The 22,983-nt window shown below is 40.9% G+C and overlaps 1 protein-coding gene across 6 annotated transcripts; it reads right to left on the bottom strand.

Moving 5' to 3' along the window:
* Positions 1 to 6,031: 6,031 nt before the first annotated feature.
* On the bottom strand, positions 6,032 to 7,714 carry LOC148103847 (tripartite motif-containing protein 16-like). 6 transcript variants are annotated; one of them, XM_087834253.1, is made up of 3 exons: positions 7,665 to 7,699; positions 7,223 to 7,529; positions 6,032 to 7,159 (listed from the first exon to the last, which is right to left on the bottom strand). In XM_087834253.1, exons 1-3 carry the CDS (start codon positions 7,697 to 7,699, stop codon positions 6,032 to 6,034), a joined length of 1,470 nt encoding a protein of 489 aa, XP_087690379.1. The 6 variants fall into 6 exon arrangements, with proteins under 6 accessions (XP_087690379.1, XP_087690372.1, XP_087690370.1 ...); XM_087834246.1 differs by having other exon boundaries at positions 6,032 to 7,529; XM_087834244.1 differs by having other exon boundaries at positions 6,032 to 7,114; positions 7,223 to 7,699.
* Positions 7,715 to 22,983: the final 15,269 nt, after the last annotated feature.

Raw genomic sequence — 22,983 nt, forward strand, 5'->3', positions numbered from 1 at the left:
CTCCAAAATGTACTAGCATGATGTCGGGGCAGCATGAGTGGTTTTTTTGGTTGTTTTTTGGGGGGGTTTTCTGCCGATGCCTGTGATGCCGCCCCCCACCACGATGCCGCCCCGGGCAACCGCCCGTATCAAAAACCGCTTCTGCTAAGACCTGTTTCATTCACGACCGACACATCATTAGTCACAGGATGGTTTAACTTATTTCATTTCACTGAATATGTGAGACAAGCTAAACTAGCATTATATATTTATGTATAAGACACAGTGATATAATTGGCTATATTTTAATTAGTTCTCATGATGACTACGCTGAGCGATCCTGTTGGTGAACGTGGAATAAATCATCTGTAAACAAAGAACTTGTCCTTATGGTGGCTGACAGGAGTAACAGCGACTCGTGAGATTATTAACAACAAAGAAACACAACTATAATTGTACAGTGGTGGACTATAACTGCACCTGTAATAAAGGCTAATTGGGTGCCAATATGTTTAAACATCTGAATACAATATCAATGCTGTAGATTATGTTATTAATGCAATGGTAATGATGATGACCATGAACAATAGCAGTAAAATATTTTTCTGAACTCCACAGGGACTAGCTCATTGTTCTTCTCACAGTTTCAGGCTATGTCCACACTAATGCGTTTTCAAACGAAAACGCATCTTTTCTCTCGTTTTTGGCGTCCCGTCCACACTGAGACGGCATTTTCGCTCAAGGAAAACGCAGCGTTTTGAAAACGCTCTCGAAAACGATGCTTTTGCGTTGCAGTGTGGACACTGATGACACATGTTAGTCATGTGATGCATTAATGATATATTTATATGTGGCAGCAACAACTCCACCTCATTGTTAGTCCATTTAAAAAACTCTGCGCTTTTCAAAGAGACGTTTCAAAGAGCCGGAAAGTAAATAAGCAGCAGACAGAAATGAGGCAGGTCTCATAGTCTTGCATTCCACGCATGCGCAGTACTGGATCGTAAGCGTTTCAGCCGTTTCAATGTGGACAAACAACTCTGTGAAAATGTCTGAAAACGCCAGTGTGGACGCGGAGCGTTTTCAGACAAAAACGCCGTTTTCTAGTGTGGAGGTAGCCTCAGTCTGGAAAAGAAGTGTTTCTCAGTCCCACAAGCAGCACCGTGAGCCTGTCTGCTGCGAGCAGCCGACTGGGCGACCTGTGTCTGTCAGACGCAACACAAAGCCCCATCACAGCTTTCAACTCTGCACTCAACAGTTTCATCGTTTCATATACTGATGTAATCACAGCAATTTTAGCAAAGATTATTTAGTTTTGGAATTTGGTGACCTTGGTCCATGAGAAGTCCATAACAAATAAGTTGGATATGGATGAATCTGTAAGAGTTTTTTGGAAAGGTAAACAGGAGACTGTTGTTGTAGAGTGGACTGAGGAGACAGGAGAGTGGAGCTGTTTAGTTGCAAACAGACTTCAGTTCCTTGCCAAACAAATGAGCTTAAAGCAAAACCTGAAAGACATGGTGAATTGTTTTTTTTTTTAATTACTATGCCAACCCTTTTTAGTTTTGTAAATATTGACTATATTGAGAAATCTTATTTTATTCTTACTTTATTTTACAAATTTATTTGAGAATTAGGCCATTCAATAAAGATGGATTTTATGTCATTGGTTGTAAAGATCTGGATGGATAGTTTAATTTATTCTTTATTTTATTTTATTTTATTTTATTTTTTAATTCCATTTTAGAGTTTTATGTTTTAAGACTTGGTGAACTGCATTTTTTTAATAACATTGCCTACCCTTTTTAGTTTTGTTAATATTGGCAATAGTAAGAAGTATTATTGTTTGGCTTGGATGTATTTAATATAGGGCATCTAATTATCATCATCATCATCATCATCATCATCATCATCATCGTTTATTTGTATAGCACTTTAAGAACACACCAGGCAGACCAAAGTGCTGAACAACACAGATCAAAAAAACTACCAAATTAAAAATACCATAAAATCATTACATACAATAAAATAAATAAGAAGGTGTCAGTTTCCTACAGAGTTAAAAGCCAGGGAATAAAAATAGGTTTTCAATCTGGACTTAAAGACCTGCACTGATGACGCTTGTCTAATTTGGAGGGGAAGGTTATTTCAGAGCATCGGAGCCGCAATTGAAAATGCTCGGTCTCCTCTGCATTTCAGCCGCGACTTAGGGACCGGCAGCAACCGCTGCTCAGCTGACCGGAGCGAGCGAGGAGGAACATGTGGCTTCCACAAGTCAGATAAGTAGACAGGAGCCAGACCATTTAAAGATTTAAAAACCAATAAAAGGACTTTAAAACGAACCCTAAATTCAATGGGAAGCCAATGCAAGGAAGCGAGAACCGGAGTGATGTGATCAAATTTCCTACTACCGGTTAAAAATCGTGCCGCCGCATTTTGCACTAACTGCAGGCGTGACAAGGTTCTATTAAAAGAGAATTACAATAGTCCAGACGTGAGGTGATAAAAGCATGAATAAGAGTTTGCAAATTTGGTTTGGAAAGGAAAGGCTTAACCTTCGACAGGCGTCTGAGATGATAAAAAGCTGATTTTACCACCCCATTTATATGACCTTCAAAAGTAAGCACGGAATAAGTTTAACACCAAGATTAGTCATTGAACTTTTCAGATGAGAGGTCAAATCACCAAAATCAACATCTGGAGAATCAGTAGAGCCATGTGGGCCATGTAAAATTGCTTCTGTCTTGCGACCATTAAAATTCAAAAAATTATTTGCCATCCATAATTTAATATCGCTGAGACAGTCAAGCAATTAAAAAAAAAGTCAAGTAATTAGTGTTTTTAGTTTAGGAATATTATATTTTATTGTTTGTTGTTTTGTTTTTCTGTTTTCCCCCTGACGGATTACCACCTTAATGTGGTGAAGGGGGTTTGCGTGCCTCAGTGACCCTAAAAGCTAGACCAGCAGAAGTTTAGCCTGCAGGTGCGACACCCAGGTTGGTCTAGTCTTAGAGTAGAGGCCTGACATTATTGATATTGATATTGATGTTATGTAACAACGAGGCGTGTGTCAACAAATCCAGGAAGTCTTTGATGAAGCTCATATTCAGGCTCACTTCTTTAAGGGACGGTGATGTCACCGATGACATCTGAAGTCTCGCTGGTTCAGAAAGTGTTTCGAGTGTTGGTGCGAGTTACGAACAGTTTCAGCTGTGACACAGAGGAGCTTGTTTCCATGGAGCCTGCTAAAAGGAGAAGGGTTTCCTCCTGCGTGGCAACACTTTGAGCTGATCTTTCTCAGTAAAACATTACACATAATGTTCACGTCAATAATGAAATGTGTTACTGCTAAAATACTCACAAGCTGTTGTTTTGTTGAATTCCAAGGTGAAGTGTTTGTTTTGTACCAAGCAACTGGGGTACAACAACAACGACGACGACAACAACAACAACACCTGATCTATGGGTATCATCTAGGCAGAGGTGCATAAATCCAAACCTTTACATGGCTGCTGTGGGATACTCTCCTCAGTACCATGTGAACGGTGTTTTCCAAAGTCGGGGAGATTATTACCAAAAAGAGAAACAAACTCATTCCAAGCACAATGGGAGAAAAACAGAATCAATTTCTTAATAAAAATGAATAATGTCACCATCCCCTCAGTATTCATGAGCACACTCTCTGTCCCATCATTTGAAAACACTGCAACAGTTTTAACATCAACATCTCACGTCCTCTTGGATTTATCTAAACAAACTGTAATCAGACTGATGAGTTTGTTAATATTTGTGCGCTGTTCACAGTGTTGTTAGTTTTGGTCTAAAATATTCTGACTTGAGCTGTTTGCACCGTAGAATTGATTGGCATGTTGCACCTGTTGCTGCTGGTGCTTTGACATTTCAGCAGACATATCAGTGTCACATACATTGTGTTAATTCAGCATGAGTTCAGAAATACATGAAAACAGCTTAAAACAAAAATGCTGGAGTCCAGGAAAGCAGTCCAAAGAAATCAAAGTTCCAGCAGCAGGAGCCCAAAACTCAAACATAGTTTCCACGTGAAGAGTGGCAGCGGCGCAGGCAACTGAGCAGATCTAGACGCCAGACGCATGGAAGACGGCGGCGGCGACTGAGAAAACGAGGGCGTGGCCGACGATTCTCGGGCCCACCCTCAGGCCAACGGCATAACAGTCCATAGTTTCGGGGGGCCGACCACGTGAAGAGTGGCAGCGGCGCAGACAACTGAGTAGTGATGGTAAATTTGATTATTTTTACTGAATCAAGTTTTAATGAGTCACTCACCAAAGGGAATCGGGTTTTTTGAGTCATTTGATTGACTGAGTCAGTTGATCAGAGAAACAAAATGTACATTTTCACTTAATTTGTTTCTCTTTTCATGTAAATCCTACTGCTAAGATGAACGATTCTAAAAAAACCAACATGCCAACCCAGCGTTTTCCTTCATCACCACGAAGGAAAACAGTCTGTGGTCGTCCAAGTTTGGCAGCAGTGTTTTGGAAATGACAGTCTTCATTACAACGCTTTCTTCGTTATGAATTAGCATAGATGTTTTTATTGAACATTTGAAGAACTAGCAAAAAAAACAGAAACTCTTGTAGAGGACATAAAGTCAGAGACAGAAACGACAAGGAGCAGGTGCATCTAGTACAGGTACTAGTACTAGATGTAGCTGTACTAGTACTAGTACAGGTACTAGTACTAGTACAGCTGCTGCGAAAACCCACAGAGCCCAGCAGCCAGCGCAACAAATTCTGGATCCTTTGCTTTTAGTTAGCACTAGCAGCACATCCTGCGTCTGATGTGAAAGGACTCTTATGCTGCGCATTGTGACTCGCAGCAATGGTCCCGGGTCAGCCCTGACTTTGTGTTAAACTAATCCTAAAGTAATAATGGTATTTCTAACCACTGATATACCACAACTTTATCCTTTCAACAGCTGCTGAAAGTTAGGGGACCTAACTGCTATCGGATATTTATATAGAGATCCTCCTATGGGCTCAAAATGTGGTCATAAATATTTTGTACTTGTAAATCAGTTTCTGTGACACAGATGTAAAAATATATAAATGCTCCATAATTTTAATTTCTATCCATCATCTTGAACACTGACTATAAATGTGTTCACGTCATTATTGTGTGATTTGGTTTCTTCACGTGTCTCCTTCAGTGCAAATAAAGGACTGTTAGAGTGTGTGCTGTGTGTTTTTCTGAAGCATGACAATCCTTTCCAACAAGTATTTCCAGCTGTTTGTCTCCACTCTGCACTTTAGTCTTTCTTCCTGTCATGTCTGTGTTTATCCACCTGTCATGTCTGTGTTTATCCACCAGGTGTCTCCCTCAGCTCATTTTCTCCAAATCAGAAGCTTCAGATTTGTGGAGACGCTCTGCCTGCCAGACACAGCTCAGGGCAAAGAAACATGTCTATCCTCCACAATATACAGGCCTGAATCATTTAGTTTTATATTTAAATGTATAAATGATCGAATGTGAAAATACTTTTCATATGAAAAATAATATTAAATGTCAAACATTAAGTATTTAATTTTTGTTACATTTTAAAAGTTCAAACCTCAAACACATTAAGTTTACAGTCATATATGATCAAGAAAATCAACAATCTTCACATTTCAGAAACTGGAACCAGCTTTAAATGTGACTAAATAATGATAAAACAATCAATTCTCTAATCATTGAGTAACTGATGAATCACTGCAGCTCCAATATATTGTTGCATTTGACGACCCACTACAGCAACTACAGAATAAAACCACTAACCAGACTGATGACAGATTTCAAACATGCTGAATATGAAGAGTAGTATCATTTAAACTCACATGATTATCAGCCATAAGAACAAATTCAGATTTATATTGATGTAAGGTATATAAATGTAAGTACAGTTTGAACAAGTGCAATATTATTTTCACACATCAATGGACCACTGAACTTGTCAGCTTCTAAAATGTAAAGCCTCATTTAGAAACTACACAAGTACGTATAATGGTCAGGGATCAACATGAACCTGTCTTCTCTATTTGACTTTAATCAACTCTGCAGTGTCTCCATCTAACCAAACACAAAGTCCAGCATAGAGCGGCTGAGTGAATGTGGTCTGGACTCTGTGGAGGAGAGTCATGGTTTCAGAGACGCTGTAGAAAGACAGAATACCTGCTCTGTGATCCAGGTACACTCCTACTCTGGAGGACCGAGGACCTGAGAGGACAGTTTGGACATCGTTGTGTCGAAATGTATAACTGTTTGTGTTACAATATAATGCCCAAGACTTGTCATTGTTTCCAAATACACATTCATCGCCCAACCCTGCTCTGCTGATATTCTTGTATGCGACTGCTAACCAAACTGCTCCCCCTGTCCACTCCACCTCCCAGTAACAACGTCCAGTCAGACTCTCTCTACTCAGGACCTGATAATATACAGTGAATCTGTCTGGATGATAAGAATAAGACTGTTCTTGATCCATAAATGTTACTTTTCTGTTCCCCTCAGATAATAACAGATGTGTGTTTGCTGTGTTTGGATCCAGTGTGATTTCATGTGAATATTTTAAGAATCCAGCTCTGGTCTTTGGTGGTGACAGTAAAACATCCACTTCAGTGACTGTCAGTGAGATGTTTGTCCATTCCTCTCTCAGAATGTCCTGTAGTTTATCTCTGGTCTCTGACACAGCTGCTGTCACATCCTCAAAGTAGCTCAGAGGACGAATATTGATGCTGGATGAGTGTGTAGACTCACTGAGTGCTGACAGTGAGGGGTAGTTGTGTAGAAACTGGTTGTGATCCTCTGTGTGTGAGAGCTGCTCCAGCTCGCCGTCTTTCCTCTTCAGCTCAGCGATCTCCTGCTCCAGCTTCTCCTGAAGCTCTTTGACTCGACTCACTTCAGTTTCCTGCTGGGATCTGACCTGCTGCTTCACATCAGAGCTTCTTTTCTGGAGGAGACGGATCAGCTCAGTGAACATCTTCTCATTGTCCTCCACTGCTTTATCAGCAGAGCCATTGATGGCCTCCACCTCCTGTTGAAGCAGCTTCACATCTTTCTCTTGCTCCTGGATTCTCTGCTGGATGTTTAGTCGTCTCACCTCGAGCTCCTTCTGCTTCTCAGTCCTTTCTGCTGCAGCTGGGACTGTTTCATGGCCTTTATGCTCATCCATTGTGCAGAGATAACAGATACTCTGCTGATCAGTACGACAGAAAATCTTCATCACCTCATCATGACAAGAGCAGATGTTCTCCTGGAGCTTCTTGGAGGGGGCCACCAGCTTGTGTTTCTTTAATGGAGCTACATCATAGTGAGGTTGGAGGTGTTTCTCACAGTAAGAGGCTGGACAAGATAAACAGGACTTGATAGCTTTCAGCTTCCTCCCAGTGCAGAAATCACAGGCCACATCTTCAGGTCCAGCATAGCAGTGATCAGCTGGAGCAGCTTGGAGTCCAGTCTTCTTCAGCTGCTCCACTAAAGCTGCAAACATGATGTTTTTCTCCAGGACAGGCCTCGGTGTGAAAGTCTTCCTGCACTGAGGGCAGCTGTGGATTCCCTTCCTGTCCTCTTCATCCCAGAAACTTTTAATACAGTTCCTGCAGTAGCTGTGTCCACAGGCTGTAGTCACCGGATCCTTCAGTAGATCCAAACAGATGGAACAAGAGAAGGTTTCTCGGTCCAGCTGAACTCCTTTCTGTGCCATTTCTCCTCTCAGTGTCAGTGACTGTGTGAGTTTCTCTTCCTTATAACTGAAACTAGTCTGAGCTCTGATCTCAACAACATTTTTCTGCAGTGAATGGAGCCTGCCTTGTTTATCAGGCTGTGCTTCACTCCAGGAAGAGGAGCGGTTTGAGTGCGATGTCTGTTTAACCTGTTTTTTTTTCCTGCTCACTGCAACTTAAGCGTATTAAGACTTTCTTGTATATAAATAAACTTCAGTTTAGAAATGTCAGAGTTCTCACTGAAGTTAACAAACAGTCCTTCAGTTTTAGTCAATGCAGGAGGATAATGATCCTAAACATACAGATAAGGCAGCCACTGACATGATGCTTATGTTGCATTTAAGTTTATGTTCATTTCAATTGTTTCTCTCCCTCAAACACCATCAAAGGTGAGAGGGTGCAGCAGGTGTAGTAGTTGGTATATGAGTCAGTAAACAAATTAAAGGTTTTTCAAACACATTCATCTCCACAAAAATGTGATAAATGTTTGACAGGAATAAAAAGAAACTCTGATCCTTCTTTAAAAGTATTTTTCTGTTATTATGGTCGAGTTGATCACAACAATAATCTTGAGCAGGGATGTGGCTAAATACAGGTATGTATTAATATTAACCCTTTATTGATGAATCAATTGTATACTTTATGTATAACACTTTATTTATAAGTATTATACAGGCCGCCCGGACTTATTTGGTAATTTTGGCTGTAAAAGGGCCAGATCATACTATAAGTGAATGCTTTTGACCCTTTTTGCAGAATAACCTTTGCTTCCAATATCTGGCAGTGATTTTACATCATAGTATTGTTAGGACAATGAAAAAACAGTTTAAAGTGGAAAAAATATGGACTTATATTTAAGTGAAAACTAATATTCAACAGGAACAAAATGTAACACAACATCAACATTAAATATGAACTATACTAAATATGTATTGTGGGGATTAGAGAAATATTTTGCTGCTATTGTTAATAATCATCATCATTACCATTGCATTAATAATTAATATTGATATTGCATTCAGATGTTTAAACATATTGGTACCCAATTAGCCTTTATTACAGGTGCAGTTATAACCACTTTAAACTGTTGAGTTAAATCAATAATCTTAAATGCTTTTGAATGCTTGTTATAATCTTAAATGTGCATGTGCTGATTCTGTTGGGTTATAAAAGAAGGGCCTAACTCTGAGTACACTCTGTGCAAAGTAGACAGGAAACTGCAGGATTTGAGCGTGTTTGTGAAAGTGAAACTAAAGAAGAGTCTAAGTGTAAGTTACTTTGAGGAGCTGTGGGATGATGCTATTTGAATAACCAGGTTATTCATTGTTATATTTTATTCATTTATATCCTTTTTATTAAGCTTTGAGTAGTGGCATTCATTTACAGCATCAATATATTGAATAAATAAATGAAAACTATATATAGTTTTAGTAAACAGCTACACATTTGAGAGTGGGCTCTGTCTGACTGTGAGCGTTAGCTGGTGAGGTGAGAGGTGACACAGAGTGCCAATTGAGGTCAGGACACACACACACACACACACACACACACACCTGCATACACTGTAGGTAGGCTACGTTCTAGGTGAGAGTTCAGATATTTGCTTGTAACTGCATTTTTGTGCGTGCAGAATTGTTACGTTTGTTGCAGAGCATGAGAGGTGGTGTACGGGCACAGCAGCCCCCAACACCACCGTGCGCCTTTGGCCCGGCATGCGGATCCGGTACACCACTTCAGATAGCTGTGCCAAGACTTCTGCAGGGCCCTGCTACTGACTGCAAAGCTTGGGGGACACCCAAGTGCAGTGCACCCTGACATTATCTCCAGCCACAAAGGCTCTGCCTCGGTGCCTGGTGTCGTAAGCCCTCTTCTGTCACACTCCCGCGCTGGCCTGGGCCTAGTGGGAGCAGTCATGGACCACCTGTAGCCGCTCCCTCAGCTTCCTGTAATAGTCCATCTCCTGTCCTCCAGCAATCTCTGGCTCAGGAGGAGACCTGAACACCAAGTCCGCTGGTGTCCTGAGCTCACGCCCAAACATCAAGGCAGCAGGCTTGCATTGGCTGGACTCCTGGACTGCAGTCTGACACGACCAGAGGGCCAATGACGCTGGTGTTGGCTGGGGAGGATGGCGAGCTGGGTAACCAGCGTGCTGTTGAATTGCTCGACCGGGCCATCGCTTTTCGGGTGGAGCGGTGTTGTCCTCATTTTCTCCACCCCAACCCACCGGCAGATCTCCCCAAAGACCTTCGATTCAAAATTACACCCCTGGTCATCCAACTGAATTGAGGTTTGCAAATGTGAAAAGGGTTGATCACATTTGCAGACAGCATATTGCATTGATACTAATTCCAAGGCACTGCATGACTGGCAGCTGAGTCCCCCTAAATTATTTAAACCTAAAATCACCCTGCTGTCCATTATTAAACCTGTCATTTATTTGGCATCATTCAGCTTCACCACTTAACTGATTCCCACAAAAGTCCACATGGAGGCAATAAAGTCAAACACAATAAATAAACTGCACAGCAGGCCACTGATATTTACAGTTTTTCTCGATTGCTAAAACACTAAACCCTATTGTCTGAACCAAAGTCTGAGTTGCCTGAACCCACTTATTGAATCAGTCACTCTTTTGACAAAACCATAAGCACTTCTCACCTGTTTAGACACATCTTGTCAACACATTGTCATTGTGATGCACTTGTGTTGCATAATGGTGAGCACAGGTGGCAAAAGTCAAACACAAGTAATGCTCAGTTGTCACCGGTTGAACACGACAACTCAAAATTGATCGCACTTGTGGCTAATAATGTGGGGGTACATATAAGTCAGAGCACTGGTTTGTGAGGCACTACAATGGATAGACATCCAAAAAAAGGAGTTTGTGTGAGAGATGAAATCTTTCACATTTCAGATTAAGTCAGAGCCACTGTGATTGATCACGTCCTTGTCCATGGTATGACAATGAAGGAGGCCGGACTAAGGGTACAACCAAGCATCAGTAGATTCCACCATACTCCCCCTTCCTGAACCCAATTGAAGAATTCTTCTCCTCATGGCGGTGGAACGTTTAGGAACGCCAACGTTACACCAGGGTAAATCTCTTGTAAGCCATGGAACTGGCCTGTGGTGACATGGGTGTGGAGGCATGTCAAGCCTGGATACGGCATGCCAGGGTTTTTTTTTCCCTCGTTGTCTGGCCAGAGAAAATGTGGCCTGTGATGTCGATGAAGTCCTGTGGCCTGACCCAGTACGGAGAAATGATGCTGTGGCGGAGTAATGCACTTATATTTGTGTGCTTCTACGTACAAGTGCTACATGTAAATGCACAGGATTTCTGTTTTTTGGCAAATTCTCTTTTCTATGTACAAGTGTTAGAAATGCCCAGGTATTTTGTTTTGCAACATGCATTTAGCCTAAATAAAGATTTATTTCTACCGCTTCATGTCCTGAGCATTGTGTTTTCCTTTTTTCTATGTAGTGTTTAGTGACTGTTCAGTAGAGTATTTAATTTAGGTTGACTTGAGGCATGATTTGATGGCATAGTTCAGTTTTGAATTGTTTTGGGGTGAAAGTTTGGTTTTGCAAGAAGAGTCAGAGGTTTTGTGAATGTAGCTTGAAAACTGGGTTTTGTGTTCACAGTGTGGGGAAAAGGAGATCAGCTTTCCAGGAATGTGTCTTAGCAATCGAGAAAAACTGTAACGTGCTGGCAGCTCATGAACCGTTTGTCTCATTTCCACCTAAAATCCATCTCAGCTGGAAAGAAAGAACAACGAGGCTGAAGGTGGAAACTTAAATGAAGAAAAAACTAAAATCCTGTGTGCTGAATAAGACACAGGATTAAAATCAGTAAATGCAGCAGAGTTTCAGATTCACAATAACAAGATTAATCTGTAGTGTTTAAAAAATAAAGCTGTAAATGAATCCTGAAAGTCTGAACTCACAGCTGCAGTCTGACAGTTTTATGAGATCAGAATTTAAAGAAGCCGATCACTTTCCCTGATGGTCTCCTTGTCTCGTTTTTCAGGGTGTCAATAGAAAATACCTTTAAACAACATAACCAGAAATGTTGGTATTTAATGAAGCTTGGCTCTGATGACCATTTTCAGTTTGTTTTTAGGTAAATATTTCATTTTGCCTCTGGTTTGTATTTCCAGGTATGTTTTCTGTTGTCTTATATCATCTTCTGTAAATCATCAGTACCATTTGTTATAGTTAGTTAAAAAAATAGACAGAAAATTCAGAAAAATTCAAACCCATAAAAATATATATGTATTTACAATATGTACACAGAAAGATTCAGAAAGGCAGCGCTCTGTGCTACTATAATAGCAATATAATGATAATAGGAGTGTTCTGCCTTTTATAACTTAAACTGGATATTATAGTTGTAAACTGCCCTAGAGCTCCCTCTAGTGGTTGCTTTGTAATATGGGTCTGGTTACTTTGCGAAGGGAAAAAATGAGAACGTGAAGAAGAAATCAAAGATGGCGGAAAGTGATGCTGAAATGTTATCGTTCTAAGCTGATACGGACCTTAAAATGTTGTTGCCTTGGACAAGATATGTCTGTAAGTATGAGTGACGATAAAATAATAATTATTTTTTGTTTTGTGTAAAAATGGTACGATAATTTGTACATTTGAAAGTTTCATCTTGTTAGCTTGCAGTAAGAGTGTAACAAGCTAGTTTACAATGTTAATTAGATAATACATTATTTTGTACCTTCTGTTTTATGATGGTCAAAGAGAAGGCGATGGTCAGAGGTCATTCGTCAATAAATCAGCGCAAAAAGGAAAATAAGTCTGGTTATTGGAGCATCGTTATCTCACTGTCTAGCTGGTGAAACTAAGAAACTCAGGGCGAGGACAGCACAAGGAGCCTGAATTAACATAAGTCATGTTACACAGCACACATCACTTCCTGTAATTAAAGCAGCTCAGAGTCTTTTGTTGATGTGACTGATGATTCGCTCTGATCCAAAGTTGGTCCTGCACAGAGAATCCTGTCAGTCCCAGTTTGTTTTTCTGAGACACTCAACATCTCTACATCAGCATAGAGGTGTCGTTGGCTTAATTTCTTTCTCAACACAACCCACAGAAAAGAAAACACCAAGATTAAAGCTACGGCTGCTGTCACTCCAATTATGATATCTTTTTCTTGTTGATATTAAAGTTGGTCTCCAAGGTTTGAGCTGATCAGCAGCTTCTGTAAAAGACAAAAAAAAAATCTTAGTTGCCATTTGTTCATGTCTAAAATGGATATTTGCAATTAACATACTGAATTTGAGTCATGTAAGAATAGATTATCGTAGTATCAGGGATTTAGCTGTATGAACCATAGTAAAACATTATATTCATTATTCATTTAAGTAGGTCATAGGTCAGGCTACTAAACATTCACACATAGAGCACACACAGAATTGGGAGAATAGGTCAGAGGTTCATGTGAGAAGCAGAGGCGAGAGAATGCTGCCGTTACTGGGACACAGTGTTGGTGAGCCAAAGCTGGGAGAACACAGTGTGAGAAGAAGTGGGCAGCAAGGACAGGAGATAAGGAGGCAGGAGACAGAGAGGGATCAGGAGGCACCTAGTTTTGAGAGACAAAGTGTCACGGTTGTTAAAGAGTGGACTCAGGCGCGGAGCTCAGAAATAATGACAGTGCATTTATTTACAGTGCAGCAAGGTGACAACAGTTCAAATGTGCAACGATGGTGATAGTGCGTCCCTCCTTCCGTGTAAGCCCGTGCGTGGTAGTGAGTGCCCGTCTCTCCTCCAAGTGCTTCCTTTGTGTCCGTAAATCCTCCGTCAATCCCTGGGTGAACACACACACGACAGCAAAATGAGTACGAAGATAAGACAGTACTTTAATAACGTTAGCGACTCGAAAACACTACCAGGCTTAGTGCAATACTCCAGCGCTGTCTGTCGCTCAGCCACACCATTAAGTAGCCCTGCTGAAGATGGTAGCTGATGGGCAGCAGCTGGTGGATTGACTGCAGGTGCGGCAGCTCCGGGTGACAGCACTTCCAGGTCGGAGGTAGCCTGTTGCTAGGTTACCTCCTAACACACAGCGGAGCCAGAGGGGAAGACAGGGGGCCTTTCTCAATATGCGTACTTGTGCGTACTTGCGTTCTCGTGTACTCGTGATACGTCATCAGTCGGAGACCAAGTACTGTTCCAATTCGAAGTACGCATCAAGCCGAGAACGCGAAAAAGTCCCGGATGTGTTCTCGCTCCGCCCGTTTTATCGAGCATGCATCGGTGGTGACTTGTGTGGACTTGGTACAGCTAAATATCCCAGAATGCATTTCGTCCAAAACTCAAACGCGGCAATGGCGGACGAGCGGGGCTAAAAACTTTTAAATATTACTCTTTCTGGGTCACAAAATAAACTTTTAAGTTCTTTTCAAGCGAGAATGTAGCTGTGTAAACTTCAAATATCTGCTCAATTTATCAAGATGTCATATATTTCCAAACGAGCTCCGACGTTTTCGGAGACGTCTGTGACCCGCCAGCTCCATAGCAGACAGCGAGGTCGAGGATTATTACAGCCGGCGAGAACAGCGGACTCTCGGCACATCGTTTTCAACGCCCCCGCGGTCTTTTCGCTACTCAGGTTAAACAAACCCCAAATCTCAGTAGCTGTCTATTGTATTGAGTGCCCACTAAAATAAAAATAAAAGCGTTCTAACATCTCACCTGCTTGTTTTTATTAAGGTATGTACACGTATGTACATGTACACTTTTTATTAATAGAGATTTCACTACTGAGGTTAAACATGATATACAAGTCACTTAGATCACTTCTAAATGTAAATGTTTGGTTTATTTCAGTGTTTTATTTGTTCCTGAGTAAACCGGTTTGGCTGTGATTAAAGTTAAGCTTCATAACATATTTATCACAGTTAAATTAAGAGGGGACGGCAGTAAAAACTCCGGACCTGTGACATCATCAAGTACGCTGGTGTTCCAATAGTACAAATCGCGAGTCCGTGCTCGCGTTCTCGGCGAGTCCGTACTCCTGTGCGTTCTCGGCGAGTACGTACTCGCCGAGAGCGCGAGTACGTACTCGCGTACTTGAGAATTGAGAAAGGGCCAGGGCGATAGGAGAGATACACATACACACGCACACAAATATACACACACTGGCAGGTCGACCGGTCAGGGCGCGTCAGATCCTGACACAAAGGTTGTGGATGTCTGTGTTGGAGAATCATTACCCTGTTTTAGGTTGCATTATACTTCTGATTTAGAAATTGTGAAATTATTACACTGATTTGTATTACACTATACTGCTGATTTATTATTGTGAATCAATTACACTGTTTTATGATGCATTATGCTGCTGATTTATAAAGAAACACTGTTTGAAGAGAATTGTGGCCTTGCTTTCCTGATTACAAAGATACCAGAACATACTGCACGGGAGATTCTCCCTTATCTCACACAGGAGGAGAAAAGCAGGAAGCCAAGGTTGTAACTTAGGCTCACTGAGAGAGAAAGAATGTGGATGTTTATGTTTTTTATGACTTTGGAGTGGGGGAGCTATAACGAGTATTACGAGTACACGAGAACACAAGTACGCATATTCAGAATCAGAATCAGAAAGGGTTTTATTGCCAAATGTTGAGCAGGTTTACAACATTAGGAAATTTCTTAGTACTTAGTGCAAACATACTGTCATAAATGCTTAAATAGACATGAAAATAAAAATAAGAATAAGAATTGAAAGTGCTAAGTAGATAGATATATACATGAGTGCAGGTGGTGATCAGTGCCAAACATGGCATGATGCAGTGAACACAGCGTAGGGTCATGTGTTAGTGGTGGCAACAGTCGTACGGTTATTGTTCATGAGTCCAACAGCAGAGGGGAAGAAACTGTTCTTATGGCGAGAGGTTCTGGTGCAAATGGACCGGAGCCTCCTGCCTGAGGGGAGCAGGTCAAACAGACTGTGTCCAGGGTGAGAAGGGTCAGCTGAGATCCGAGCTGCACGTCCCAGTGTCCTGGAGGTGTACAGGTCCTGCAGAGATGGGAGTCTGCAGCCAATCACCTTCTCAGCAGAGCGCACAACACGCTGCAGTCTCTGTTTGTCCCTGATAGTGGCTCCAGCGTACCACACGGTGATGGAGGAGGTGAGGATGGACTCGATGATTGCAGTGTAGAATTGCATCATCGTCCGTGTTGGCAGGTTGAATTTCTTCAGCTGCCTCAGGAAGTACATCCTCTGCTGGGCTTTCTTAATGACGGAGGTGATGGTGGTACCCAGGAAGCGGAATGAGTCCACAGAGGTGATGAGGGTGTCAGTCAGGATGATGGGGGAGAGTGGGGCTGTGTGCTTCCTGAAGTCCACAATAATCTCCACTGTTTTCTGGGCATTCAGCACCAGGTTGTTGTGGCTGCACCAGGACACCAGACGTTCAACCTCCCTCCTGTAGGCAGACTCATCCCCGTCCGAGATGAGTCCAATAACAGTGGTGTCATCTGCAAACTTGATTAGCTTGACAGACTGGTGGGTAGAGGTGCAGCAGTTGGTGTACAGGGAGAAGAGCAGAGGAGAGAGAACACAGCCCTGAGGGGAGCCGGTGCTGATGATACGGGAGTCCGAGACATTCTTTCCCAGCCTCACATGCTGCTTCCTGTCCATCAGGAAGTCAGTGATCCACCGGCAGATGTGATCAGGCACATTCATCTGGGGAAGCTTGCCTTGGAGATGGTTTGGAAGGATGGTGTTGAAGGCAGAGCTGAAGTCCACAAACAGGATCCTGGCGTAGGTTCCTGGGGAGTCCAGATGCTGCAGGATGAAGTGTAGAGCCATGTTGATGGCGTCGTCTACAGACCTGTTGGCTCTGTATGCAAACTGCAGGGGGTCCAGGAGGGAGGCCGTGAGGGTCTTGAGGTAGGAGAGAACCAGGCGCTCAAATGACTTCATGTGAGACAGGGCCAATATTTCCAGGTTTTTCACTCACTTGATGTATCAGGATTACTCCACATTCAAAATGGCTGACAAGTTAATGTCACATGATAAGCAGTCACATGTCTACAAAACCTCAACAGAGACAGTTTAAGAATGAAATCCATCCTGCTGTGAAAGCACATTTCACTGCACCTTCACTCCTCCCAGTCCACTTGTGACAGCCTGATTGCTCTTCACCGAATATGGTACAAACACAAAACTCATCGTCACACCCCCAAGTCCTCTGACACTGGAGCGGCCAAACACACTATTTCTGGTTTCCACTTTCAAGCAAAAATATCTTGTGTTAAGGAAGCAGATCTCAGGAATCTAATGTTAATATTCCTCTACATGCAGTGTTGATCAAAAGAACCAATAATCAGTTTTCTCAGTTTACAGGATTTTTTGTTCTCTTTGTTCTCATTATGATGGTCAGGAGGTCCTAACAGGATATGATGTTATTCATGGTGATGTCAGAAACAGTAAAGCTTTAAACTTGGATTTAATAGATTTATTTCAGTGCCTTCATTACTAATGCAACTTAACTCATATAATAATGGATGTCAGAAAACTTCCTCAGATCAGTCAGTGGAAACCGTTTGATCAACAATGTGAACGAGACTTTTGGAGTTCACTGTAACCCTTGTGTTGTCCTCGGGCCACAAATGGTCTCTAGGTGAATGTTAAACAAGTATATGGGAATCCCGAGGACAACACATGATGGACACAATAATGAGACATGATCCAAGAAATCACGAACTTCATGCAAGTCTGTTCATTCATGAGCTATAATCATAAACTCGATGAAGGAAACAGTTTTTCAAGTTTACATCATTTTGAAGGTAAACAGACTGTCGCTGATAATGAAACAAAATGAAACCATCGACTTCACAGCAACGTGAAGCTGATTTGAGATGTTTAGCTTTATTTCATTTCCTGTGATTCAGGTTTTTACTGAATGGCAGTTTGTAATGAAGTATTCACGTTGATTTTATAATGATGATTATGTATGATAAGCTCTGATTAAGCTATAGCGTAGAACAGGAGGTCATGCTTTTCTTTTCTTACAGAATCAGTGGTGTTTGTGTTCTTCGATACACAGTGATCTGCTGCTTTATTGTCTGATCTCATACAAACTCTCAGAGTGTAGCTGTGAGTTCAGACCCTCAGGATTCATTTAGAGACTTAAACTTTGTACTTGAAGCTTTAATGTTTTGATTGATAAGTTGAAATTGTGTTATGAACAAATGTTATTTTTCTATTTATCTATTTAAAAAAATAATTAATAATAGTATGTGTAAACATATTTTATGGATTTATAAATGTACATTTTAAAAGCAAAACACAGCAGTGTTTGAGTCTTAAGAAGTGAAACACAACACTGACTCACACACTTGTAATTATAACTCAACGTGTCATAAATTTTTCCTGTGCGCTGCAGTTTCTTCTGTTTCATAGTTTCTACATTATTGCTGCTCCAGCTCAGCACACACCTCTGAATGACAGGAGGCAACATGACGTTTAGAGGATACTGGTGACTTATGAAAGTAGACTGGTAATAATAATTTTCTGATATTTGATACTGACTCTGCTGACTGTTGGTCTGTGTAGATCAGCAGAAATGTTTCATATAAATGTGAATTTTCAGAGTAAAACAGACCAAAGAAAACAGTCGGACACTTTCTGTTTGAAAGTTTATTAGGACATTTTTAGTTTGATGTTTCAATTCAAATGGTTTTGTTCTAAAACTCAGAGACTCAGAGAGAAAATGTGAATTTAAAAGTAAAACTCTGAACATAACCTGCTCCTAACAGTTTTTTTCTCTTATTCTGATGTGTTGTTAGTGTAATTGATTTTAATGAATGTGAGAAACCCAGATGTGTTTGTGTCTCTGCAGTAGAGAGACGAGGAAGGATCGGCCTCTACTGTGGACTGACAGCAGCTCTGCTTGTAAACTTGTTTGCTGCAAACAGGAAAATCAAATCAAATAATAATAAAAAAATTATTACACATATATTACAAATATTAATTATTAATACACTGTGATATTTTGATATTTATTGTTATCTCAGACCTTGAACGTTACAGGTGTTTTAGGCTGAGCCTGTGGAGCAGGATTAGAGCTGTCGCTGGTTTTGGGTTAGTGACAGTTCAACAGGTGCCTGTGAAGTTGTTCAAATTAGATCTGCTTTAATAATCTGCTTAAACTGGAACCCAACTCTTCCTGGGTTTAATGTTAAACTTAAATGTTTTCACTCAAAACAACAAAAACTAAAACACTGTGCTTAAAACTGTGCTTTTCTGAGATCATTTGGAGAAATTTAAAAAAAGCCAAAAAACAAAAACAAATATTTTCTGTGCTCTGTCTCATTCCCCATGACCAGGCCATATATAGAAAATAAGAAGAAGCTGAGGTGTAAACAGGAACCAACAAAGTTTGTGCTAAGTTCAAGCATTTTAGCCAGTTTAACTATGGCAGGTTGCACTCTGTTACCATTTACGTTTACCAGCTGAGGCGCAGAAAAGATCACAGACTGGGAAACTGTCGGACCAACACAGGAAGTCTCAGATGCAGAAGTTTTACTGTGTCCAGGGCTGGCTGGGCAACACCGGAAATGTGAAAAGACGAAACAGGTTGGAACACAAACCAGTCACTAGAAGGAGCATCGGCTGCAGAACACAAAGTCTTCGACTGTTTGTGCTCCTCAGCACGCACTGTTTTATTTACAACTGTTGATGGTGTGTGGCTGGGCTCAGGCTGGGAAACCTCAGAATTAACAGGCTGAGGAGTAAAACAGTCCAGCGGGGATACAGTGCCAGTAACAGCGTGTAGGTGAGTCTGGGGTGGAATAACAGTCCTTTGTTCAGCTCAACAGCTGGAAAATCCTTATTGGCTAACTCAGAGAAAACACTGCGAGCATTACCAGAGTCTGACGGCTCAGGAACACAAAGATCACTAACGAGGGCAACCGGTGAATAACTTGACACCGAGGTGTCACTCTGAATAATGTCTGTAGAGTTCAAACACACAGAGTTATCTGGTTTAGGAGATACAGAGTCCACGGAAGACGAAACAGTGTTACTCACAGTGGTAGATCTGTCATGAAGTCCAGGATCAGAAAGCTCGAGCTGAGCGTGTGAAACACAGTCACTCTCTCCCACGGTTGCAGTCTGCTCAGCTGTACTGGAGCGACGGCGGCGTGAACACCATTTTCGGCCAATCTGACAATGTCTGATGTTTTGACAAACACCGGTTCAGGAAGCGCTCCTCTCCTGTTCAGGTGGAGGAGTTTAGTGGACCCGGTTTGTATAAACTGCAGTTTCCTGTTCTTTGAATTTAAATTGTTGTTCTGCTAAATGCAGTTTGTCAGTCTGAAGATATTGTAGCTGCTGCTGAGGGATATCCTGCTGTTTTGTTCTCAGCTTGTTTTCCTGTTTTGTGCTTCTCGTTTGTTCTCGGTTGTGTTGCTGTAGTTGTTTTTGCTGCTGTGTGCATTGGTTTGTGTCCTCTGCATTCAGTGTGGTTTTGTGCAGTTCTGTCACTTGAGCAGTGACCATGTTCGATGTCTTAAATGGAGCCTTAATGATTTAAAGTGAGTGTGTGTGTAGCTGTTTGAGGTGGGGTTAATTGTGTATTTCTTTTATTTGATGAAGCATTGTTTAATTTGTGTGTCTTGAAAAGTTGTGAGGTTAATGCGTTGTTGTTGCACGATTTTGCTCATGTAAAGTTTGAGGCATTTGTGGCGGGGTGTGGTTTGTGGCTGCAGGGGAGGAGCAGCGGGTTCAGGGTTGTGGTGTCAGTGAATGCTGCTTTTGTCAGCCGGCAAACATCATCTAATCATTCTTTCCTGTTTCAGCAGCACCCCGGACTGATCCAGGACCGGATTCCTTCATGATTGAGTGCATGTTCAAAAGTGCCTGAGTTGATCTATTTTTTATTTATTTGTTTATTTGATGGATCCGTCTTCCCCTTGTGTTGACCATTCTCACCTGCTAGTAAGCCTCAGTCCTGAACTCCTCTTTACTGTATGGTTGAATGTGAAGTTGCTTTCTCTGTCTGAATAATAAATCTTGGAAGCACATCTCCTCCCTCTTTTTAGTATAATGAACCTGTGCACCTTACTGTGTTAAACATATAAATATGCATTAAAGCCACTAAAGTGTCTTATAGTCCCTGTTAACACATGCCTGCTGACACATGATACACAGTAAGATGTGTTTGAATACAACCTGAAACCTGTTAATGTTCTGATTTAACAGCAGATTTCTCCACATGCAGGACAGAGAAATTCCTGCATCTGTCACACAAAAAGTGGAAAATATATTTGTTTGACATTTTAATCACAATAACAAAGAAATAAACTGTTGGTAGAACCACTTTTTACAACGAATCATCCATCAGTAAAAATCTAACTCAAATCAAATACAACAAATTCAACATTCATAGAAAAAAATCCAACCCTGCAGGGATCAAACATCTGATCAAACACCGGGGTTGGACACAGATTTTCTAATCTGACATCACAAAGTTATTCTGAAGCTGTAAATCTAATTAAAAACTCCCCAAAACTACTATGAGAAAACTCTTAAAAGGTTCAGTGATAGAAGAAAAATTCTTTACATATAAAATCAACAGAGGTTCCTGATAAATAGACTAATAAACAGAGAATAGCTGAACAGTTTCTGTGACACAGACGTAAAAATGCATAAATGCTCCATGATTTTCATTTCTATCCATCATCTTGAACACTGACTATAAATGTGTTCACGTCATTATTGTGTGATTTGGTTTCTTCACGTGTCTAAGTATCTGAAAAATGACATTAAATGTCATCACTCTAGATACAATAATAACAATATAAAAAACCTCAAAGATTAAATTTTTTTGTTACATTTTAAAAGTTCAAACCTCAAAGACATTAAGTTTACAGTCATATATGATCAAGAAAATCAACAATCTTCACATTTCATAAACTGGAACCACCTTTAAATGTGACTAAAATAATGATCAAACAATCAATTCTCTAATCATTGACTAACTGATGAATCACTGCAGCTCCAATATATTGTTGCGTTTGACAACCCACTACAGCAACTACAGAATAAAACCACTAACCAGACTGATGACAGATTTCAAACATGCTGAATATGAAGAGTAGTATCATTTAAACTCACATGATTATCAGCCATAAGAGCAAATTCAGATTTATATTGATGTAAGGTATATAAATGTAAGTACAGTTTGAATCAGTGCGATATTATTTTCACACATCAATGGACCACTGAACTTCTCAGCTTCTAAAATGTAAAACCTAATTTAGAAACTACACAAGTACATATAATGGTCAGGGATCAACATGAACCTGTCTTCTCTATTTGACTTTAATCAACTCTGCAGTGGCTCCAACTAACCAAAGACAAAGTCCAGCATAGAGCGGCTGAGTGAATGTGGTCTGGACTCTGTGGAGGAGAGTCATGGTTTCAGAGACGCTGTAGAAAGACAGAATACCTGCTCTGTGATCCAGGTACACTCCTACTCTGGAGGACCGAGGACCTGAGAGGACAGTTCGCACTTTGTTGTGTCGAAATTCAAAACTTTTTCTGTCTAAACCGTCATCATAAAATGTATCATTGATTTCATCACAATATAATGCCCAAGATTTGTCATTGTATCCAAATCCACATTCATGGCCCCTCCCTGCTATGCCGATATTCTTGTATGCGACTGCTACACCAACTGCTGTCCCTCTCCACTCCACCTCCCAGTAACAACGTCCAGTCAGATTCTCTCTGCTCAGGACCTGAAACCATCCAGTGAATCTGTCTGGATGATCAGAATAAGACTGTTGTTGTTCCATTATTGTTACTTCTCTGTTCCCCTCAGATAATAACAGATGTGTGTTTGCTGTGTTTGGATCCAGTGTGATTTCACGTGAATATTTTAAGAATTCAGCTCTGGTCTTTGGCTCTGGTGGTGACAGTAAAACATCCACTTCAGTGACTGTTTAAGAGCAGGAAGAAGAGGGAGGGATATCAGGCTGTGCTTCACTCCAGGAAGAGGAGCAGTTTGAGAGCAATACTATGTGTTTAACCCTTTTTATTTACTGCTCACATCAACTTTTAAGCTTGTTAAACACTTTCTTCAATATAAATAAACTTCAGTTTAGAAATGTCAGAGTTCTCACTGAAGTTAACAAACAGTCCTTCAGTTTCAGTCAATGCAGGAGGACAATGATCCTAAACATACAGATAAGGCAGCCACTGACATGATGCTTATGTTGCATTTAAGTTTATGTTCATTTCAATTGT

The sequence above is a fragment of the Neolamprologus brichardi genome, chromosome 3 (assembly GCF_056152115.1).
Source record: "Neolamprologus brichardi isolate AB-2024 chromosome 3, ASM5615211v1, whole genome shotgun sequence".
Taxonomy (NCBI): Eukaryota; Metazoa; Chordata; class Actinopteri; order Cichliformes; family Cichlidae; genus Neolamprologus; species Neolamprologus brichardi.